At 54.2% G+C, this 16,611-nt stretch overlaps 8 protein-coding genes across 8 annotated transcripts; 3 read left to right on the top strand and 5 right to left on the bottom strand.

Moving 5' to 3' along the window:
* Positions 1 to 547: 547 nt before the first annotated feature.
* AB675_8475 (Glutathione S-transferase 2) lies at positions 548 to 1,345 on the top strand (the record flags this gene model as incomplete). Its single annotated transcript, XM_018148923.1, has 2 exons — positions 548 to 661; positions 746 to 1,345. 2 exons carry the CDS (start codon positions 548 to 550, stop codon positions 1,343 to 1,345), a joined length of 714 nt encoding a protein of 237 aa, XP_018004591.1.
* A 753-nt stretch (positions 1,346 to 2,098) lies between these two features.
* On the bottom strand, positions 2,099 to 2,992 carry AB675_8476 (uncharacterized protein; the record flags this gene model as incomplete). Its single annotated transcript, XM_018148924.1, has 2 exons — positions 2,099 to 2,712; positions 2,767 to 2,992. The coding sequence occupies 2 exons, from the start codon at positions 2,990 to 2,992 to the stop codon at positions 2,099 to 2,101; spliced, it is 840 nt and encodes a 279-aa protein (XP_018004663.1).
* Positions 2,993 to 4,275: 1,283 nt separating this feature from the next.
* On the top strand, positions 4,276 to 5,154 carry AB675_8477 (uncharacterized protein; the record flags this gene model as incomplete). The annotated part of the gene is made up of 3 exons (XM_018148925.1): positions 4,276 to 4,859; positions 4,919 to 4,979; positions 5,041 to 5,154. The coding sequence occupies 3 exons, from the start codon at positions 4,276 to 4,278 to the stop codon at positions 5,152 to 5,154; spliced, it is 759 nt and encodes a 252-aa protein (XP_018004745.1).
* A 1,261-nt stretch (positions 5,155 to 6,415) lies between these two features.
* On the top strand, positions 6,416 to 6,712 carry AB675_8478 (uncharacterized protein; the record flags this gene model as incomplete). The annotated part of the gene is made up of 2 exons (XM_018148926.1): positions 6,416 to 6,608; positions 6,663 to 6,712. The coding sequence occupies 2 exons, from the start codon at positions 6,416 to 6,418 to the stop codon at positions 6,710 to 6,712; spliced, it is 243 nt and encodes an 80-aa protein (XP_018004290.1).
* Positions 6,713 to 6,806: 94 nt separating this feature from the next.
* On the bottom strand, positions 6,807 to 7,937 carry AB675_8479 (uncharacterized protein; the record flags this gene model as incomplete). Its single annotated transcript, XM_018148927.1, has 1 exon — positions 6,807 to 7,937. The coding sequence occupies one exon, from the start codon at positions 7,935 to 7,937 to the stop codon at positions 6,807 to 6,809; it is 1,131 nt and encodes a 376-aa protein (XP_018004658.1).
* A 303-nt stretch (positions 7,938 to 8,240) lies between these two features.
* Positions 8,241 to 9,542, bottom strand: AB675_8480 (Pyridoxal phosphate phosphatase PHOSPHO2; the record flags this gene model as incomplete). Its single annotated transcript, XM_018148929.1, has 1 exon — positions 8,241 to 9,542. One exon carries the CDS (start codon positions 9,540 to 9,542, stop codon positions 8,241 to 8,243), a length of 1,302 nt encoding a protein of 433 aa, XP_018004245.1.
* Positions 9,543 to 11,034: 1,492 nt separating this feature from the next.
* AB675_8481 (uncharacterized protein) lies at positions 11,035 to 14,176 on the bottom strand (the record flags this gene model as incomplete). The annotated part of the gene is made up of 2 exons (XM_018148930.1): positions 11,035 to 13,992; positions 14,099 to 14,176. The coding sequence occupies 2 exons, from the start codon at positions 14,174 to 14,176 to the stop codon at positions 11,035 to 11,037; spliced, it is 3,036 nt and encodes a 1,011-aa protein (XP_018004488.1).
* A 1,438-nt stretch (positions 14,177 to 15,614) lies between these two features.
* On the bottom strand, positions 15,615 to 16,436 carry AB675_8482 (uncharacterized protein; the record flags this gene model as incomplete). Its single annotated transcript, XM_018148931.1, has 2 exons — positions 15,615 to 16,007; positions 16,080 to 16,436. The coding sequence occupies 2 exons, from the start codon at positions 16,434 to 16,436 to the stop codon at positions 15,615 to 15,617; spliced, it is 750 nt and encodes a 249-aa protein (XP_018004482.1).
* Between the last annotated feature and the right edge of the window lie 175 nt (positions 16,437 to 16,611).

Below are 16,611 nucleotides of genomic sequence, written 5' to 3' on the forward strand. Positions count from 1 at the left end.
GCCGCGTCGGACTGTTCTCCGAGCTCTCAAGTCATCCCGACAATGTTCTGACCTGACTTCACCGGAAGATTCCTCAGTTCATCCCGATTGCTGACCAAGTTATTCGCAGACTTGCAGACAACTGCCGGATTGCGCCATCTAGCCGGGTGACATACTCTGTGCTTGCTCTTCGACATCATGTAAGTTCGGCTGCTGTGATAAAATGATACATCTGCTACAGAGTCCCCCGTCGGCCGAATTAGGCAATGGAACCGCATACTCGGTGATGTTTCGTCCGAGGAGTTTTCAACCGAAAACGTGCGCGTTGCACACAGTGCTGTCTTTGCGTTGACGTCGCTGTCCAATTTCAAAGAAGTCGCAACGTGCACGCATCGTCCTCAGGACCTGACTAATGTCCCAGATGTAACACACAGAACTCGGTGTCAATCATGCCGGTCTTCAGAATCGGTCACGAGGTACATAAGGACGTTTGCCATGGCAGCAGCGTAAGTGTATCATCGTGCTGCCCAGACCGGTCCTCATCTTGTTTCATTCGACATCTATAATCATGACGACGAAGCTGCTGCCTCTCAAGCTGTACGGCTTAGCCGCAACCAACCCTCCAAAGGTGGCATTCGTACTCGAGGAATTGTCCCTTCCATATGAGATCGTTCCCGTCAGCGTAAGTTCAGGCAGCATCTCCCATGAGCTCCGTCGATGTGATGACTGAGTCCGCAACTAACATCCACTCCTTCGCCCTGCACAGCACGCTACGGTCAAAGACCCGCCATACCTCGCAGTGAATCCCAACGGCCGCATGCCCTCCCTCAGTGATCCTAACAACAACGATCTCACCATCTGGGAGTCCGGCGCCATCATCCAATACCTGATAACGACTTACGACACCGACCACAAGCTCTCCTTCTCACCAGACTCGCCGGAAAGCTGGCACGCCACGCAGTACCTCTTCTTTCAAGTCTCAGGCCAAGGACCCTACTACGGCAACGGCTTCTACTTCGCCAAATTCGCGCAGCCTCCCAATGACGCCGCCGTGGAGCGCTTCATCAAGGAAGCAGAGAGAGTGACTGGCGTGCTCGACGGAATCCTCGCCAAGGCGGAGGCAGATGCGGTCGGGCGGAAGTGGTTGGTTGGCGGGAAATGTAGCTATGCTGACCTGGCGTTTGTGCCGTACCAGTTGATCGCGAGACTCGTCTTCAAGGACATGGGATTTGATGAGGGGAACTTTCCTGAGGCGAAGAAGTGGGTGGATGCGATGTTTGTGCGGGAGAGTGTGAAGAAGGTGCTGTCGATGACGGAGCCATGGAAGGATATGGGGCTCTATGCTGATGCTGATGTCGCTGCTTAGGCCTGGACCACCGACGCCGCGGAGCTCTGGGGACTCCTTGGCGCTACAGGTCTTCTTCACTCGTGTCAAAAGGACGCCTTGCGTTTCAATACGAGACCAACACGAGAGCGCGGCTGAAGAAGGATTGGCATGACTCGCAGGGCCTTGGAACAAGGCTTGAATACGACATTTGGCTTCATCGTACATGCAGCGACATAGTACAATGCTATGGACCTTCAAAGTCTGCCTAACGAATAACCACCAAATACGCTAGTCGACCACCACAATGCCTTTCGTGAATACCGGATCTCGTCTCTCGCTTACATGCTTGACCCCGCTGACCTGCAAGGTCTTCAATTACCTGCCAGACCGGATCAACCTCGTATGTTCGACCACCGGACGCCGTCTGCGAAGCAAGTTTCGCAAATTTCCAGGGGCATGAATGCCGTGCTCCCATACAGATGCCGGATTTCATACTGCACCAACGCGATGACGCCGTAATGGTATTGCCATGGTGCCACAGCTCTGTTGATAACTTCATGGCGATCATGCCGTGAGGAGCATGTCGTGAGGACCGTGCTGTGGTGATGGTGCTATGATGCCCGTGACCTTAATTTCTTCCCTCAAGCCGGCTGCTGCATTGAACAAGCAATAGAGCGATTTGGCCGTGGCCATCAGAGACATGGCATCTGGGCTGCCACAGATGCAGGGCTTGCCACACGTATGCCGGGGCACTTCTAGTGTGTCGTAGAGCACCAGAATTTGCTCAAAGCTTCAAGGCACTCCAGCGTGGACTTGCTGACCCGGCAGTGGAGGCTGCAGGAAGTCTTCCGGAGCGTCCTCTGGCAGCTGACGGACTCTCGCCCATTCACGGATGTCATCATAGTTGCGGCACTTATGATCAGTGTTGAAGTCGACGAATGCTGCCGGCGTGTCCTCAGGCGTTGCTCTGTACCACACCTGCCCGAAGACACCAACGTCAGCTTGGCACATCAATTGCTGCCGAAGGATGTCGATGCAGTGGGAGACATGGAGGCGGACGATCTCGTCGCTGTTGGTGAAGGCACCTTTGCCCTTGGCGCGGTAGTAATCGATGTCCCAGAACGTGGCCTGGCGGACAAGATTGAGGCAGTGCAGATGGTGGAGGCCTTCGACATTGGCTGGGTAGCCGCCGCCGTATTTCTCCTTGATCTGGACGTGCTTGTCACTCAAGCCAGCCTTTTTGAAGTCCTCGGGCGGTATGCGTAGCGGTCTGTAGTCGACGCCAAGAGCTTGCCATGCTGCGTCGACTTCCGGTGAGGCTGGTCTGCGGTAGATGTCTTCTTGCATGAACGACCCATTGAAAGGAATGGTGTCGTATTTTATTGTCAGATCTTGTAGCAGTGGTGCTACAATACAGCTGATCAGTGACAAGTTCTCGGGAGCCAAGGGCATCAACTTACTTGCTTGTGTCGTTGACTCAACACATTGATTGTATGTTGGCTTCGACACGAAGTAGACAGCACTCAGTCCTGCCACCACACCTACTAAGAATGTTGCGGATAACCACAATGCTGCGTTGCATTTGCTGATGCCAGCAGTCTTTGGCCGCCGTGTGCCCGTAGCCTCGGCCCCCAGAAGGGCTTCACTATCACCAGCACTGTCGAATGAATCGCTAGATGTCTTCATGTTTTGCTGAAGATTTTGAAGTGTGTACCTGGAGTGGCCGAGGATGCCTGGTGATCTTTAGGATGCGAAGTATCCCATGTCATCCAGGTCTTCTCAAGAGCTTCAATCCGCTGTGCTCTCACGGACGCATGTAGCTGCTCCAAATGGTCAGCCATTCAACAATGTAACCCCGCCATCATGCCCAAATAGCATCTCTTCAGACATGCTTCCGTAGAAATTCAGGATGGTGGCCCAGGCCGGGCTCATCTGCAGCCACGTGAGCTCAAAATAGAGCACAAAGTGTCAGCTGAAGAGTCATGCAGGATGCACGAAGGACGCTCAGCCCCCGGGATTCGGTGTCGTTGGTTAGCTTCAGCCAATCGCAAATCGCCCTGCTGTACCCCGCAGAATTGCCTGAAAACCTATGGCAAACTTTAAACACACGTTCTTTCCGACTCTTTTCTCTTTCGTTCACCGGTGCTGCGGACTTCTATTTTGCTTACGTTCCAGAAGCATCACTTCGTATGGGCGTTGCTGAATGACCAACACTGTTGCTTTGAAGAAGCTGCCCCGCCCGAGCTTAAGGGCAGTCGCAGTAGCTTCACTGGTGTTGAGCTCTATGGAGCTAGCCTTTTCTGGGCGCGGTGAAGGCCATTCTTGCATTGATGTCGTGCGCAGAGCTTCGAGACTGTGTATGATTGCCGTTCCGGGCTCTCAGAACTCGGATGAACGTTTGGCAGTCTGTATGCGGTCCGAGGCGTTCTGTCTCTGAAGCTACACTCAGCAGCACGCAATGAAGCTTCCTAATCACGCTGACCGAGTACGAGAACCCATTGGACGCCGTCAATGGTAGGTCAACTCTGCTTCGAGTTCATTCGCTCTGTGAATCCGCTGCTAGTTCTGCTCTGCCTCGGCCTATGCTGCCAAAGACCTCCATGCATACACGATAGCTTGCGAGTCGTACATGTACAGTGTGACTCCGGATGGGGCAAGCCGAAGCAACCAAAAAGCCCCATTTGGCAGCACCGATACTTTGCCAGGTCAGGCTGTGCACCCCATACGAGGAAGAGGATGGAGAAACGTGGACTCCAAGACACAGCTGAGAACAGTACGCCACCGCTATTGCTACCCACGACTCAGAATAGCATGCTGGACGGTCACGGGGTGCCTCACGCACGTTGCCCCTCTCCTCGACTTCTCTTCATAAGCTCGTGTTCCCAAGTCACTCTGACATCTCTTTCCTCATCACCAACATCGTCATTCTCCAGCTCAACACCAAACCAGAACACAAACACACAGCAACCATGAAGTCACTCGCTATCTTGGCACTCCTGCCTCTTGCTCTGGCAGCTCCTGTCGCAGCACCAGAGCCCGAGGCTGCTCCAGAGCCAGCTCCCGGCTATGGCTCTTATGCGCCGTACTCTGGCTATGGCACCTACCCAAAGCAAGCATCATATCCAAGCTACGGAAAGTACCAGAAACGTGAAGCCGAGGCTGCACCAGCGCCAGCTCCTGGCTACGGCTCTTACGCTCCATACTCCGGCTACGGCACCTACCCCAAGCAAGCGTCATACCCAAGCTATGGAAAGTACCAGAAGCGTGAAGCTGAAGCTGCACCTGCACCTGGCTATGGCTCCTATGCCCCATACAGTGGCTACGGTAGCTACCCGAAGCAGGCATCGTACCCATCTTACGGAGAGTATCAACGACGCGAGGCTGAGCCGGAGCCAATGCCGGAGCCGGAGCCGGAGCCGGAGCCAGAGCCAGGCTACGGATCCTATGCCCCGTACAGCGGGTACGGCTCCTACCCCAAGCAGGCATCCTACCCGTCGTACGGCAAATACGGCAACACACGTCGTGAGGCTGCTCCCGCCAACTATGCACCATAGTGAGTACCACTGTGCCTTCTCATCTTGGCCGATGTATCATGCTGACGACTATTCACAGCTCAACCTATGGAACCTATCCCAAGCAGCCCAGCTACTCACCATACTCAAACTACGGCAAGGTGAGTCATTGTGTCTCCGTCCATGACTTGTGCCAGGCCACGTGACTAACAATGTTTCTAGTACCCTCGCGAGGCTGAGCCGGAGCCAATGCCGGAGCCGGAGCCAGCACCAGAGGCCATGCCGGAGCCCGCTCCGGAGGCGGAGGCTGCTCCTGAGGCTGCTGCTGAGGAGTAAGCATTTGGTGCCGTGGACTGAGTCGGACTAGCCTGCCCGAACACTGTGGCGACTGCTGCCTGCTCGGTCGCTCTCGACATGGCGTCTTACCACCATCGTTAGAAATTGCTAATATTTGCTTGGGGATATTATTTCTGCAACACTTCCAGCCTGAATCAAAAGCGAGCACACCGTCTGAACTGATTGAACCATACGCGACCATATACTGTTGATAGTGTATAAAGCTAAACTCCTTACATATACCCGGATGCAAACGAACTTCCGCGCACGCCCATGAAGCAGTTCCATGAGCCGCCTACTAGGTAAAAGGCCCATCGACGAAGTCTTGCGGCGCCATTCATCGCTTCCCGTCCCAGTTCCGTCGGCACGACAGGCATTATAACGGAAGTCGTGGGATCAGGCTTCGCTATCGCTGCTTGACGCATGCCTTCCTTGACCACGTCCACTGCTTCGCGTGGTCACACACTCCTCACCAGTGGTGCCCCTGCTCCGACGTGATGCCCTTGCCCGACCACGTGGGTCTCCCCTTCCCCGCTGCTGGACATCAGCGGGGGTGGAACTTCGAGGCATGCGGACACTCGCGTTCGATTCCGTGTCTTCGTCCGACCACTCACGGTTATAGTCCCTGTACAAACGCCTGTGTGGCCTGGATCGCTGTCCCAGTCCGACATGCCCTCTGCGGGGAGGAGAGCCTGTTGCGTGGGATGCACCTCGTCTGTGGCCTCTACCATGGCCCGTTTGATGGATCGGAACGTCGCGAGCGCGGGAGGTGGTGCCTCTTAGCCTACTGATCTCCTCGGCTTCTCTCTCACGCGTTCCCATCTGGAATCGTGTTCCACGACCACCGTATGGCACGTCCCTGCTGTCATACGTGTTGGAAGTGATGTCAACTTGCCTGAGCACAATGGATGGACGTCTCTAGCATGCGCCGTGATCCGAGGCCACATCGACACGGTTGCGCTACTGCTTTCTCGTGGAGCAGACGTCGTCAATGCCGTCCCGCCCGCCAACTGCTTACTCTCGGTAGCGATTCGTCAGAAGAGGAAGGACATGATCGAGTTGCTCCTGTACCTCTGTTCTCCCAACGCTGTTGACGAGGATGGCTGGTCGCCGTTGGCATATGTAGTGGAGAACGGAGATATGGAAGCATTGAATTTCCTTCGAGAGCGATAGCCGAGTCTTGGAGGAGCTGCGGCTGAATGGTCAGTCTTTGCTAGACTTTGGGCCACGAAGAACCTTCAAGACCTCGTCGCCAAGTGCGATGCATGCTCAGGGGTCTATGACGGAGGCAGCGTATAAGTATCTGATGGGTATTCTCGAAGATGAAGAGGACGGCCTACGAGATTCAGATCCAGCGTTGCTGGAAGAGCTTTACAAGGTCCGCGATGTCGAGCCGAAGAAGTTCTCCGATCCTACTACAGCGGCTTGGGAGAAGACTGCGCCTAGTCGGACCGGTACGGGCGCTCTGGAATGAGCACATTGTTTGTGACTGTTATCTGGCGTCCTAGCGACTCTGGTTATTCTGGAATCATACATCAAGTCGGTGCAACGCATGTAATACATCTCCATGACGGACACATCCTCGGCGCAATGTTTGCTTCCCAGTACTGAGGCGGCCTGAATCGGTGGCCTGGCACAACCCAGTATCATCTTCACTCGGTAGCAAAAACATCGACATCGAGACACGACTCTTCACCAGACTCAGGCTTCACAGCTGTGCCCTCCACACGACTCCGCAGTTTTTCAAAATCCTCCTCGTCGTCCTTCACCAAGAACTCGTCCTCGAAGCCAGCCATACGAACCCATAGCGCCGCAGCATTGTCCCGCGGCTTCACAATTTTCGCAGCCAGGGCATGCGCGAACAGAAGCTTACTACTATTGCATGCGTCCCATGGTCGTTCTCTGAGTAGCTCAAAGCTGCTGCTGAGAAAGCGCACAGCTGTCGCGCGAAGCTCTGTTAGAACCGGAACGGCGTCTTGTGCAGTCTTGCCCCTGCTACTGGCGTCATCGGTGTTGACAGCTTCGGCGGTCTTGTCGCCGTCGCTGGTGTCGATTGTGTTGCTATCAACGGTGTTGCCCTCGCTATCGTGGGCGTCGTTGATGTTGACCTTGCCAGAACTGGCGTTGACGGTGTTGTCATCGTGGACGTCCGCATCGTGGACGTTTGCAACGTCAGTTTTCGCAATGTCGGTCTTCGCATCGTCGGTGTTTACGTTGTTGGTGTCCGAATCTCCGACATTATTGTTGTTATTATCGCTCAGTCTTGCAGCGGAGATCATCAAGCTTCCACCGTTGTCTGAGTCGGCGACGATGGGTCCTGGAGGTGCGACTCTCGGCCTCTTTTTCTTCGGAGGTGTCGCCCCGGATGGTCTGCGGACTATGTAGCGCGCGGAACTCATGTCGTAACCCGACTTTACACCATGCCAGGTCGTCCAGATCGGTGGGGAGCCACCCCTCTGCCGAAATCCATCACTTTCGCGTGGAACGCCAATGATCGTTGCTCGAGGGATCGAGGGACCTTGGACCACAAAGACTCCCCACAGATGCGCACGGCGTCCATGACCTTTCGCGGCGCACGTATAGAAAGTGCCTTTGAGTTGCTCGCCGGTCTCGGATAAAACGAAGTCGGGATTTCGGGACCACGCACCGTGTCTCTCTAGGAGCCAACCGGAGCACGAGTTCTTGAGAACGGGTTTGCCTGTCTTTCTCACGAGTTCTTGGAGTTCCGCAGGCATGACACTGTCAGAGCGCCACTCTGGTTCCACATCTTGTGTCTGTGACATCGTGTCCGTGTTGTCGCAAGAAGGCTCTTGGAGGGTGTCCGTGGTGTAAAACTGCTCAACAGCTTTGCCAACAGGGAAGTGCAGTAACGCGTTGCCTGGTTACCCTAGTGATGTGCCAAGATCAGGACCTTTGCAGCAGGTTCGTCACTTGCGGCTTGTTCTGCGGTGACAGCACTCGTCACACTTGAAGCCTTGCTGTTCGGTGGCTTCACAAAAAGTAGTGCGCTATGGAAGACGAGTCTGCTCCTGGGTTTAGCTTCTATATCGATGTCCACCCCAGATTGTTTGACAAGATGATCCGGCTCACAGTACGGCTTTCTTGCTGAAATGTTGCACCAGATCTCCTGGACTATTTGCCTCCCCGGGCATTTGCCTTGGGCCAGTGATCTCCACATTTTCAATATTAACGTCGCTTTGTCGTGCCGTGCCTTTGGCTCCAGTCAGCTGGAGCAGAAGGACAGCTAGGTCGGCTTGCGTCTTCCAGTATTTGATCTCTGCTTTCACCTTTGGCTTCATACTTTTGTGGTCCTGCGCTGCACCTGTCTTCATCACCTCCGCGCCTTGCCGGTTCTCGCCTTCCTCTGTCACTTCAGCATCACTCACAGCAGCGTCCTTCTCAGTCGCAGCTTCCTTATCTTCTTCTTGCTCCCGCTTCAGCAACTTCTCAAGCGCGTACCCCTCCCTCACCAGAAGCAGATCACCGGTGTCCAGGCTTAGAGCGGGGCAGTAGTCGTTGAAGCCGTCTCCCACGTAGACTGTCCTTAACTGCTGACTGGACGCCCCATTCAAGCCAAGGTCGAGCTTCGACTGTATCAGAATAGTGGACTTGCACATATTCGGCGCGCAGCGGGTGCAGTCGTGTGGATTTGAGGGGCTTTGGTAGGGCTGGACGTCGAGTATCGGCTTGTCCGCTAAATCAATGGCAGTAGGCACACCTTGCTTCGCTGTCGTCCGAACTGACTGATCGTCTGACTGCTGCAACTCGAGATCGAAAGACCTGAGGATCCCCTCGTCTTCTTCCGTGAGATTCGGCTCTGAGACCCACTTGGCGCGGTTGGTGTAGATATTTTGGAAGATGGTCGGACTAGACAACCCGTTGGCGTTGAGAATCGTCTCTATGAAAACGTTGTTGGCGTCTGATGCGATCACCATTTCTACAACTGGCGCTCCTGAAGACTTCGAGTCCTGACGCGTGGTCACTTCATTCTCACCCTGCTCCGATTCCTCATCGCGATCTCCTAGTCCAGCAGCTGATCTTCGGTCACTCAACCGACTCCGCGCACCCAATACCTGCAGGGCTTTGACCAACTCCTCGTCCATCCTCACAGCCCTCATGCACGCCTCCAATTCCGCCCTTTCGTACCCTTCTCGCCGAGACAACGCCGCCAGCCCGAGCCGCATCATGCGCGTCCATGACTTAGGACCAAGTCGTTCGATTAGCTTGGGGATTTGTGCTGATAGCTGAGTGCCATAGGGGAGTGTCTCAGGTGACTGGAACGGGAGCAGGTCGGAATTGACGTTGATGAGGGTGTGGTCAAAGTCGAAGATCAGGAGGAGGATCTGGCTGGTGTGGCTAGTAGGAGATGGCTGTTGGTGATAGGTCATGGCTGTGATTGTGCTCGTGTCGTGGGTCATCATGTGTCTACGCTGAGAAAGTAGGTGGTCCTGTCATGGGATTTACGTTGTCACCGAAAGCACAAGTATGCGGTGGATCTCGAGAACATGCTGAAGCGTATGGATAGACGTTCGAATGTGGCACGGTTCCTCAAGGGTCAAGGATTTATTGACTTGCACATAAAGTCTCCTGTCTCTTCTCCTAAAGCAGGACGTACTTCGATGACACTCATTGGTAAAGGTCGGGCGGCTCTCCCTCAGTACGGCAGACCAAGAGAACGGTCCAGTCACTACGGTGGCTCACATATGCCAGGACCTGCAGCACCTCGTACAAAACTTCACTCCGCCTTTCCCATGCTCCCCGTGACATCCCCATCACTTTCCCCTATGAGAAGCGGAGGAGTAGCACCATTATTCGATTCCAGATGTCCTTGAGCTCAGGGTGGCAGAAGCACGGAGCAAAAATGCAATTGCGCATCTTGAGGTCGGTGGATGGACCGATGATAGGTGTCCCAAGACCACTGTCGGCTGTTGAGTGACGCTCAACGCTCATCTCGCGCAAAAGGCTCAAGGCCGTCGCTGTTGAAACGGCTTGAAACCTAACCAGGACAAACACTTCCTGTAGACGCGCACAAATGGCCCAGCCACCGCGGTTGCGCCGAGCTCTGGCGGCCCTGGTTCCGAGTACCACAGGCCTCTGCAGGCTTGCTTGACAATGCGGAACCCCCAAGAATCTCGGCACGTCTCATAGGTGACCACGGTCGTCGAATACAATTCGTACTTCGGAAGCTCCCACAGAGTCTTGGCGGTGGGAGGTACAGCGAGCAGGGATGTGCGGATGGTCATACGCTCGAGCCCAGGAAACTTCGTCATCATTCTCCCCATCATCACTGCAGGTTTCTGGCTGAGAGTACTTAATATCATGTGTGTCGACGACGATGTGCCGTATCCAGGGGAGAAGTAGTGGCCTTTGGCAGGGACATCTGAGCGAGATATTGCTGTCAGGACTCGCTGGAGTTGACAATTCGACGGTGAGCTGGCTCATGAACATCGACAGTAGCTCGTATCTGATCAGACGGCATGTGCTGGCTAATCTGACCAGTGCTTGTGTGACTGCTCCACTAGTCTGTCCGGCTATCATGGTCGGCTCCGTTCCCCATTCCGTCCAGAACCGCACCTGTTTCGCCTGAAATCGCAGGACTTTGAATATATCGTGATAAACCTGCCGGCGTAATTCGCTTGGCAGACGCAGAAAGACGCTGTCTGGCTGCTCCGGCTGCTGATCTGTCATTTCGATGGATTATGATGTGATGCTGACGATGAGGATGATACTGATACCGCAGTGCACTGTTCCATTATGAAGTGGACTGATGAGTCAAGAAGGAAGTTCCTTGACCATGCGAGGACACCCGTGTCCTCTTGTCGCGCCTGTTCAGCCGCAAGAATAAGGTGCTACAGAGTACCGCAGCCTTGTGGAACTATCTCAGCCTTTGCGCATCTCAGCTAGCCTCGTGAGGATGTCATAGTACTCCCGACTGACACCCCATGAGCTTAGCCTAGACCGCAGCAGCTTCGCACCCTCTAGCAGCACTTTTCGCGGCGTCTGGCAGATGTCACCAATATTGGAAATATGCGCCGTCATATTGTGACCATTCCGAACGAATTGCTGGATCATTTCATCGTCGCAAGGACGATCGAGATAGATCAAGTCAATCTGTGCAGAATCAGATCCGGATTCTGATGAACTGTCTGAACCGCGGTCGGCATCATTAGGAGGTCCACGCCTGTCATGCTCCGCCGTCTCCTGACTTTGCAGCACATCTTGTACGCGAATCTTACGCTCTACGCGAGAAGGTTGGACGGCTGTCAGATCGGCGTCGGGACCGCTTGGGCCGCCAACGGGCTTCGCGTTTCCATTCGCAGCGTTGCGTTCGAGGGCAGCGGACTTGTACGAGCCATATGTCCACAACACCAGGCTGGCAAGGTACACGGCCACGGGCTCGTAGAAGCTGTTTGAAGAATATCGTCGAACGTGCCAGAAGACCGACCCCGCATGGACCATAGCAAGTCTTGCTTTATGTTGGTCTTCTCGCAGCCAGCGCCAGGTGATTTTGCGGATCTGTGGCAACTTCGCCTTGTTTCTCGGCTGATAGCTGCCGTCGTGGACGTAGAAGCTGGCTTTCGATGAGTCGTCGACACGGCCAATCAGAGAGAACAACAAGTCCTGGATCTCCTGGAACGGAGTGAGAAGGATGATACGTGCCAGGTGGAGGTGTAGCATCAGACTGTGCTCCTTGCCAGATGCTTTCGCGACAACGCTAGCAGCCTGCCAATTGATCACATCGAGGCAGTCACATCCGGAGTTGCGCCAATTCGCGTAGAGCGGGTACAGAGGCAGCCAGAAATCATCCTTGGTAGGCGTGTTCAGAAATCCTCTTGCTTTTCCAGTGGGCACCCATTCGCTGAGCGGCTGCTTGATGTGCGTTCCGACTTCCCATGTCCGCTGAAACAAGGCATTGACGAGCAAGATCTGGGAGATGTCGCTCAGACCTGGATACACCGCTTTCTTGTTGTACAGATGCTCCAAAGCCATGCACAGTGACGGCATCTGAGCATGCTCAGGAAGCTGGAAGTGCCATTCGTCTGCACTTTGGCAGTCCCAGAGATCGTCAGCACAAGGAAGAGGTGTTCTTGCATCATCCATGTTGCACATAGGGCGAATATTGGCCGTGTAAGCCAGTGACGTGTCAAGCAACCAGGTCAGCAGGCCGATACGATTGAGAGACTCGGTCCATATCCAGCTTTGCCACATTTGAAAGATCTGTGTCGAATTACTGTGGTTCGCGGTCGGTAATTCCTGAGCAGACCGCTGCAGTATACCAGAATCAAGGCACCAGTGGGATAATTCGGCGTGGTAGCGGGCTGTAAGAGCTCTCAGGCCGTCGTCTTCGGCCTGCGACAGACTTACAAGATTCAGGATACGAGCTTGACCGACGGCTGCGTCCGCTACGCCCTCCACTGATTGTTCGATACATTCCGACACCGCTCTACGCAGGAAGTCTTGGAAGGCTTTCCTCAACTCCAGTGAGTACGAAGCCTGAACGAAGTTGCTCCCAACTGTAGCAACTGCAAGTAGTAGAAGCCAGTTCGACTCGGGCGCAAGTGAAGGTCTGTGGATCAGAGGGAAATTGGAGTGGAAGTGCTCGAAGTATAGGTCGATATACCGGTTCAGACCATTGAGGTCGGGGAAACTGGACGTTTCAAACGGCTGATGCTGTCGTGATTCTAAGCAGAGCCTGCGGAAAGCACTAAGGATATTGTCGAAAATCGCAGGAGAGCAGTACTCTTTTGGGTGAAAGTCAGGCTGTTCGGAGGAGGAGGATATATGCAGCGGGAACGATGAGCGATTCCGGGACATACGTGGCTGCAAGAAATTGTCGACGGCGCTGGAGGACTTCCGCCTCTTCTTCCTCGCCGTTGGCAACGTTGACTCGACGGCCGATCGACCTGATAGATCATTGCTCGCCGAAGACGTCGGACTTTGGGCGAGACCAGTGAAGGCTACGGATAGCTTGCGATTGTCCGGCAAGGACTCTCCGTGCGTCGACGTAGCAGATGGCAATTGATATAGGTGTGATGTGTTGTCCAGGTGCATTGACTGACCATAGTCAAAGTCTATGTTCGACGATTCCGATAGAGGGGGAAGCAGGAAGGAGAAGTCGTGTTCAAGCTCTCCATCGTACGGCGATGGATAGACGCTGATCGGAATCCAGTTCAACGAATCGTCCCAGGCGGCGGGATATCCATATTGTAAGCTGGCAGGATCCTGGTGCGAATCCGCTCCCGAATGCAAGTCAGGATGCGTATAGCCGTGGTTTAGCAGAGGTATAGAGCCATGAGCGGGCTCTTGTCGCTGCGCATGCCAGCCGCGTGCGGTAGACACGTCCGGATACTGTTGCTGTTCAAGCAGGTGTCCGGGTCTGTCTAAGGCGGCCGACTCCTGCTGCGCTGTCGGCATATTCGATGGACTATTGTCCTGTACGCTGTAGACATTGCCAGCAAATCCTTGAGTCTCATGACTGCGGACTGATTGGGCTGACGATGGCGCGACAGCTGCTTGGACGTTGGCTGGTCCTGAGGTGGTAGTTGATGGCAATTGAGCAGCGGTCGATCCGCTGTTGGTCGAGATCCGGAATTCATTGGTCTCGAGACTGTACTCATTGGCTTCTCGTGCACCTTTGCGACGCTTGTTGGGATACACGCATTCAATGCTGCGTACACTGCAGCGACCACATGGACTACCTCCAGAGCATCGCGCTCTAGCTGCTGCGCAAGCTAGACATGCACGAAAGGTGCCGACGGTCACGCGATGCAGCGGCCCTCTGTCCTCGGTGGCGTGGTGACTTTTCTGATGGCGGAGAAGTGTATCACTTCGTGCGAACTAGAGGTATCATCAGCTGTCATACTCGGCGTCAAACACCGGATGTTCGCCCGATCGAGCAAATATAACCAGTGAGATCGCGGGGAGACAAGGTGGTGCGACTTACCGTTTTGTGGCAGACCGGACATGCTGCTGAGCGTCCAGAAGCGCGCTCTTTCGCAGCAGCCGTGTTCGCAACGTCCATGGACCTCAAAGCATGTTTTGTTGAGATTGTATAGGAAGCGTGCGAACCAGCAACTGGCGACAGGAAAGAAGATGCCCCCGGCCAGGCGGGGAAGGAGCTACCCCGTAAAATGACAAGCAGGCTAATTTTTTTTACTTGTCCCCGAGCGCCTGATTCGCTGCTCTCACTCCTTGTATACCTAGGTGCAGACCTTGGGAGCGATGTCAACGCGCGGACTCTTTTGAAAGGTGCTGAACAGAGGACTTCTCTAGGAAATAATGATCGTCAATGGATATTCAATTCTCTCAACAACGTGCAAGTCTCGTGGCGACCTTTCCCCGAGCGGCCAATGGAGAACTACATTCGTCGATCGCATAGCATTGTATATTCTTGTCAACCGGCTTGCCCAACGACGTGCACAGTACTCAAGCAAGTCTCTGAACGGCGGTCAATCTCCCTCACGCCGTCGGAGCCGTCGTGCCTTTAGAGGGAACGAACACGGTGTGACCGATCGGAAGCAGATCACAGTTGATGTCACTGTTCGCCGCGACAAGGTCACCCGGCGCGATGCCGTTGGCATTGGCTACTTATAGAGTAGCACGTGTCACCCTGCTTGACGACGTAGCTCCCAGGAGTCGCACCCTGTGTCTGTGTTGACGCAGAGGTTGAAGGAGTCGCGCCTTTGCTTTGACTCGTCGTATTCCGAGGTGGAAGTGGCTTGTACACCAACTGCATGCCGCGAAAACCTTTCAGTCCCTGGGCCTTGCCAATACATGTATCGAACGGCGTTTTTGGGCCGTTGATAGGCCACATGCCCTGGTCACCCGGTATAGGGATGTTGAAGTCACTTGGGACTGTAGTACAGTTTTTGTCATCCGTCAGAATCAACATCTGAATCTCGGTTAGTACGTGATACCACCTGGAAGTCCGTTGAATGTGTGCATCTGGTTTTCACTTACGGGCAAGTACTTGCCCTCGCCGTTCACCAAGCACGCACCGGGGATGTCACAAGCTCGAGACAGACATTCAATGACTCTGGCGGTAGTGGGAGATTTAGCTGGTGTGTACGAGTCGGCCAACAGTAGAATCTTCAACGCCCATCACGCCTATGGCGCACAGGCAGGTGTAGACCGATCGTCCCCTGTCTGGCCTCCAAGCAATCAGAGAGAGTTCCGTGTGACGTCCTTCGCCGTACTGGGAATTACCGTGGCTGCGAGCGTCCAGTCTCTTCCGGCGGCTGCAAATTGCCTCTTCTACCTAGCCACGAAGAACCTGTTCCCCTGTCGCAGTGCTCTATCATCTACGGCACCAAAGGCTTTGCACTATCAGTGTTGGTCAACAACCCCATCACTCCTGAGTCACAGCTTCCTGAGTCACAGCTGTATTGTACTCGACCTTTCTGACATCTTCGACTGCTTTTCCCATTCAGGGCGCCCTTCCTGCATCCAAAGTTTTTCCTTCACACGGCCTGCTTCTTGGAAGGAACCACCAGGGTTGAACCGATTGGCAGCAAATCCCAATTGGTGCCAGGGTTCGCTGCCATAAGGTCAGCCACTGCAATGCCATTAGCGTTAGCTAACGCCCAGCCTGTGTCGCCGGCGCGGACTGTGTAGCTTCCAGTAGGAGCACTTCGAGTTGTCGCCGTAGAGGTGGACGTTATCGAGACTGTACTTTGACTTGTCTTCGGCGGTGTTCGTATCGGCTTGTAGACTAGCTGTATGCCATAGAACCATTTCATGTCTTCGGCTCTACCAAAACATGCTCCGACCTTATCCTTGATCGCGTGGACTCTGTCCGCTGTGATGTTGAACGAATCTCCTTGACATGCCTGATTTGCCGTCGGGACCGCCATCTAGAACATGCTCAGCATCTCGTTGCACTGTTTGCAATGCTTGTGAACTTGGAATGCTGGGGCTTCACTTACCACTTCGTACTTATCCTCGCCATTAGCTAGACAAGAATCATTCGTCAACTTGAATGAAGTGTAACCAAATCCTTTGAGATTTTTCGGAGTGACGGTCGACTGGCAGCGGGAGGCAAAGGGTATGTAGGACTTCGGGATATTGTTGGGATCGACACTCTTGCCCTCAACATCGACTAGCGGTATATGCTGGCCAAGCGAGTCTTCACCACCAACGTGGAGATCCCATATCGTATTGTCTTTTGTGTCTATTTGGCACTCCGGTGTCGAATAGACCTCCCAGGTGCAGGCCTTGAGTTGCACGGCTGTGACCAGCTGGATCAGCAGTAATGTCGACAGGCACGATTGCGCGACCACCATGGCTGCAATACTGACGCAATGTGTCCTGATATGGTTTGTACTTTAGTATGCCAAACTTACGGGTAGAAAACACCAGTCTGCCTGAGGTTTGAAACATAGTGGCTAGATTTTCAAGTCATCTCTGGTCGATAAGGACCGCATCCGGCAAATTGACAAAGCCACCATTAAGTGCATG

The sequence above is a fragment of the Cyphellophora attinorum genome, assembly GCF_001299255.1.
Source record: "Cyphellophora attinorum strain CBS 131958 chromosome Unknown Contig3, whole genome shotgun sequence".
Lineage (NCBI taxonomy): Eukaryota > Fungi > Ascomycota > Eurotiomycetes > Chaetothyriales > Cyphellophoraceae > Cyphellophora > Cyphellophora attinorum.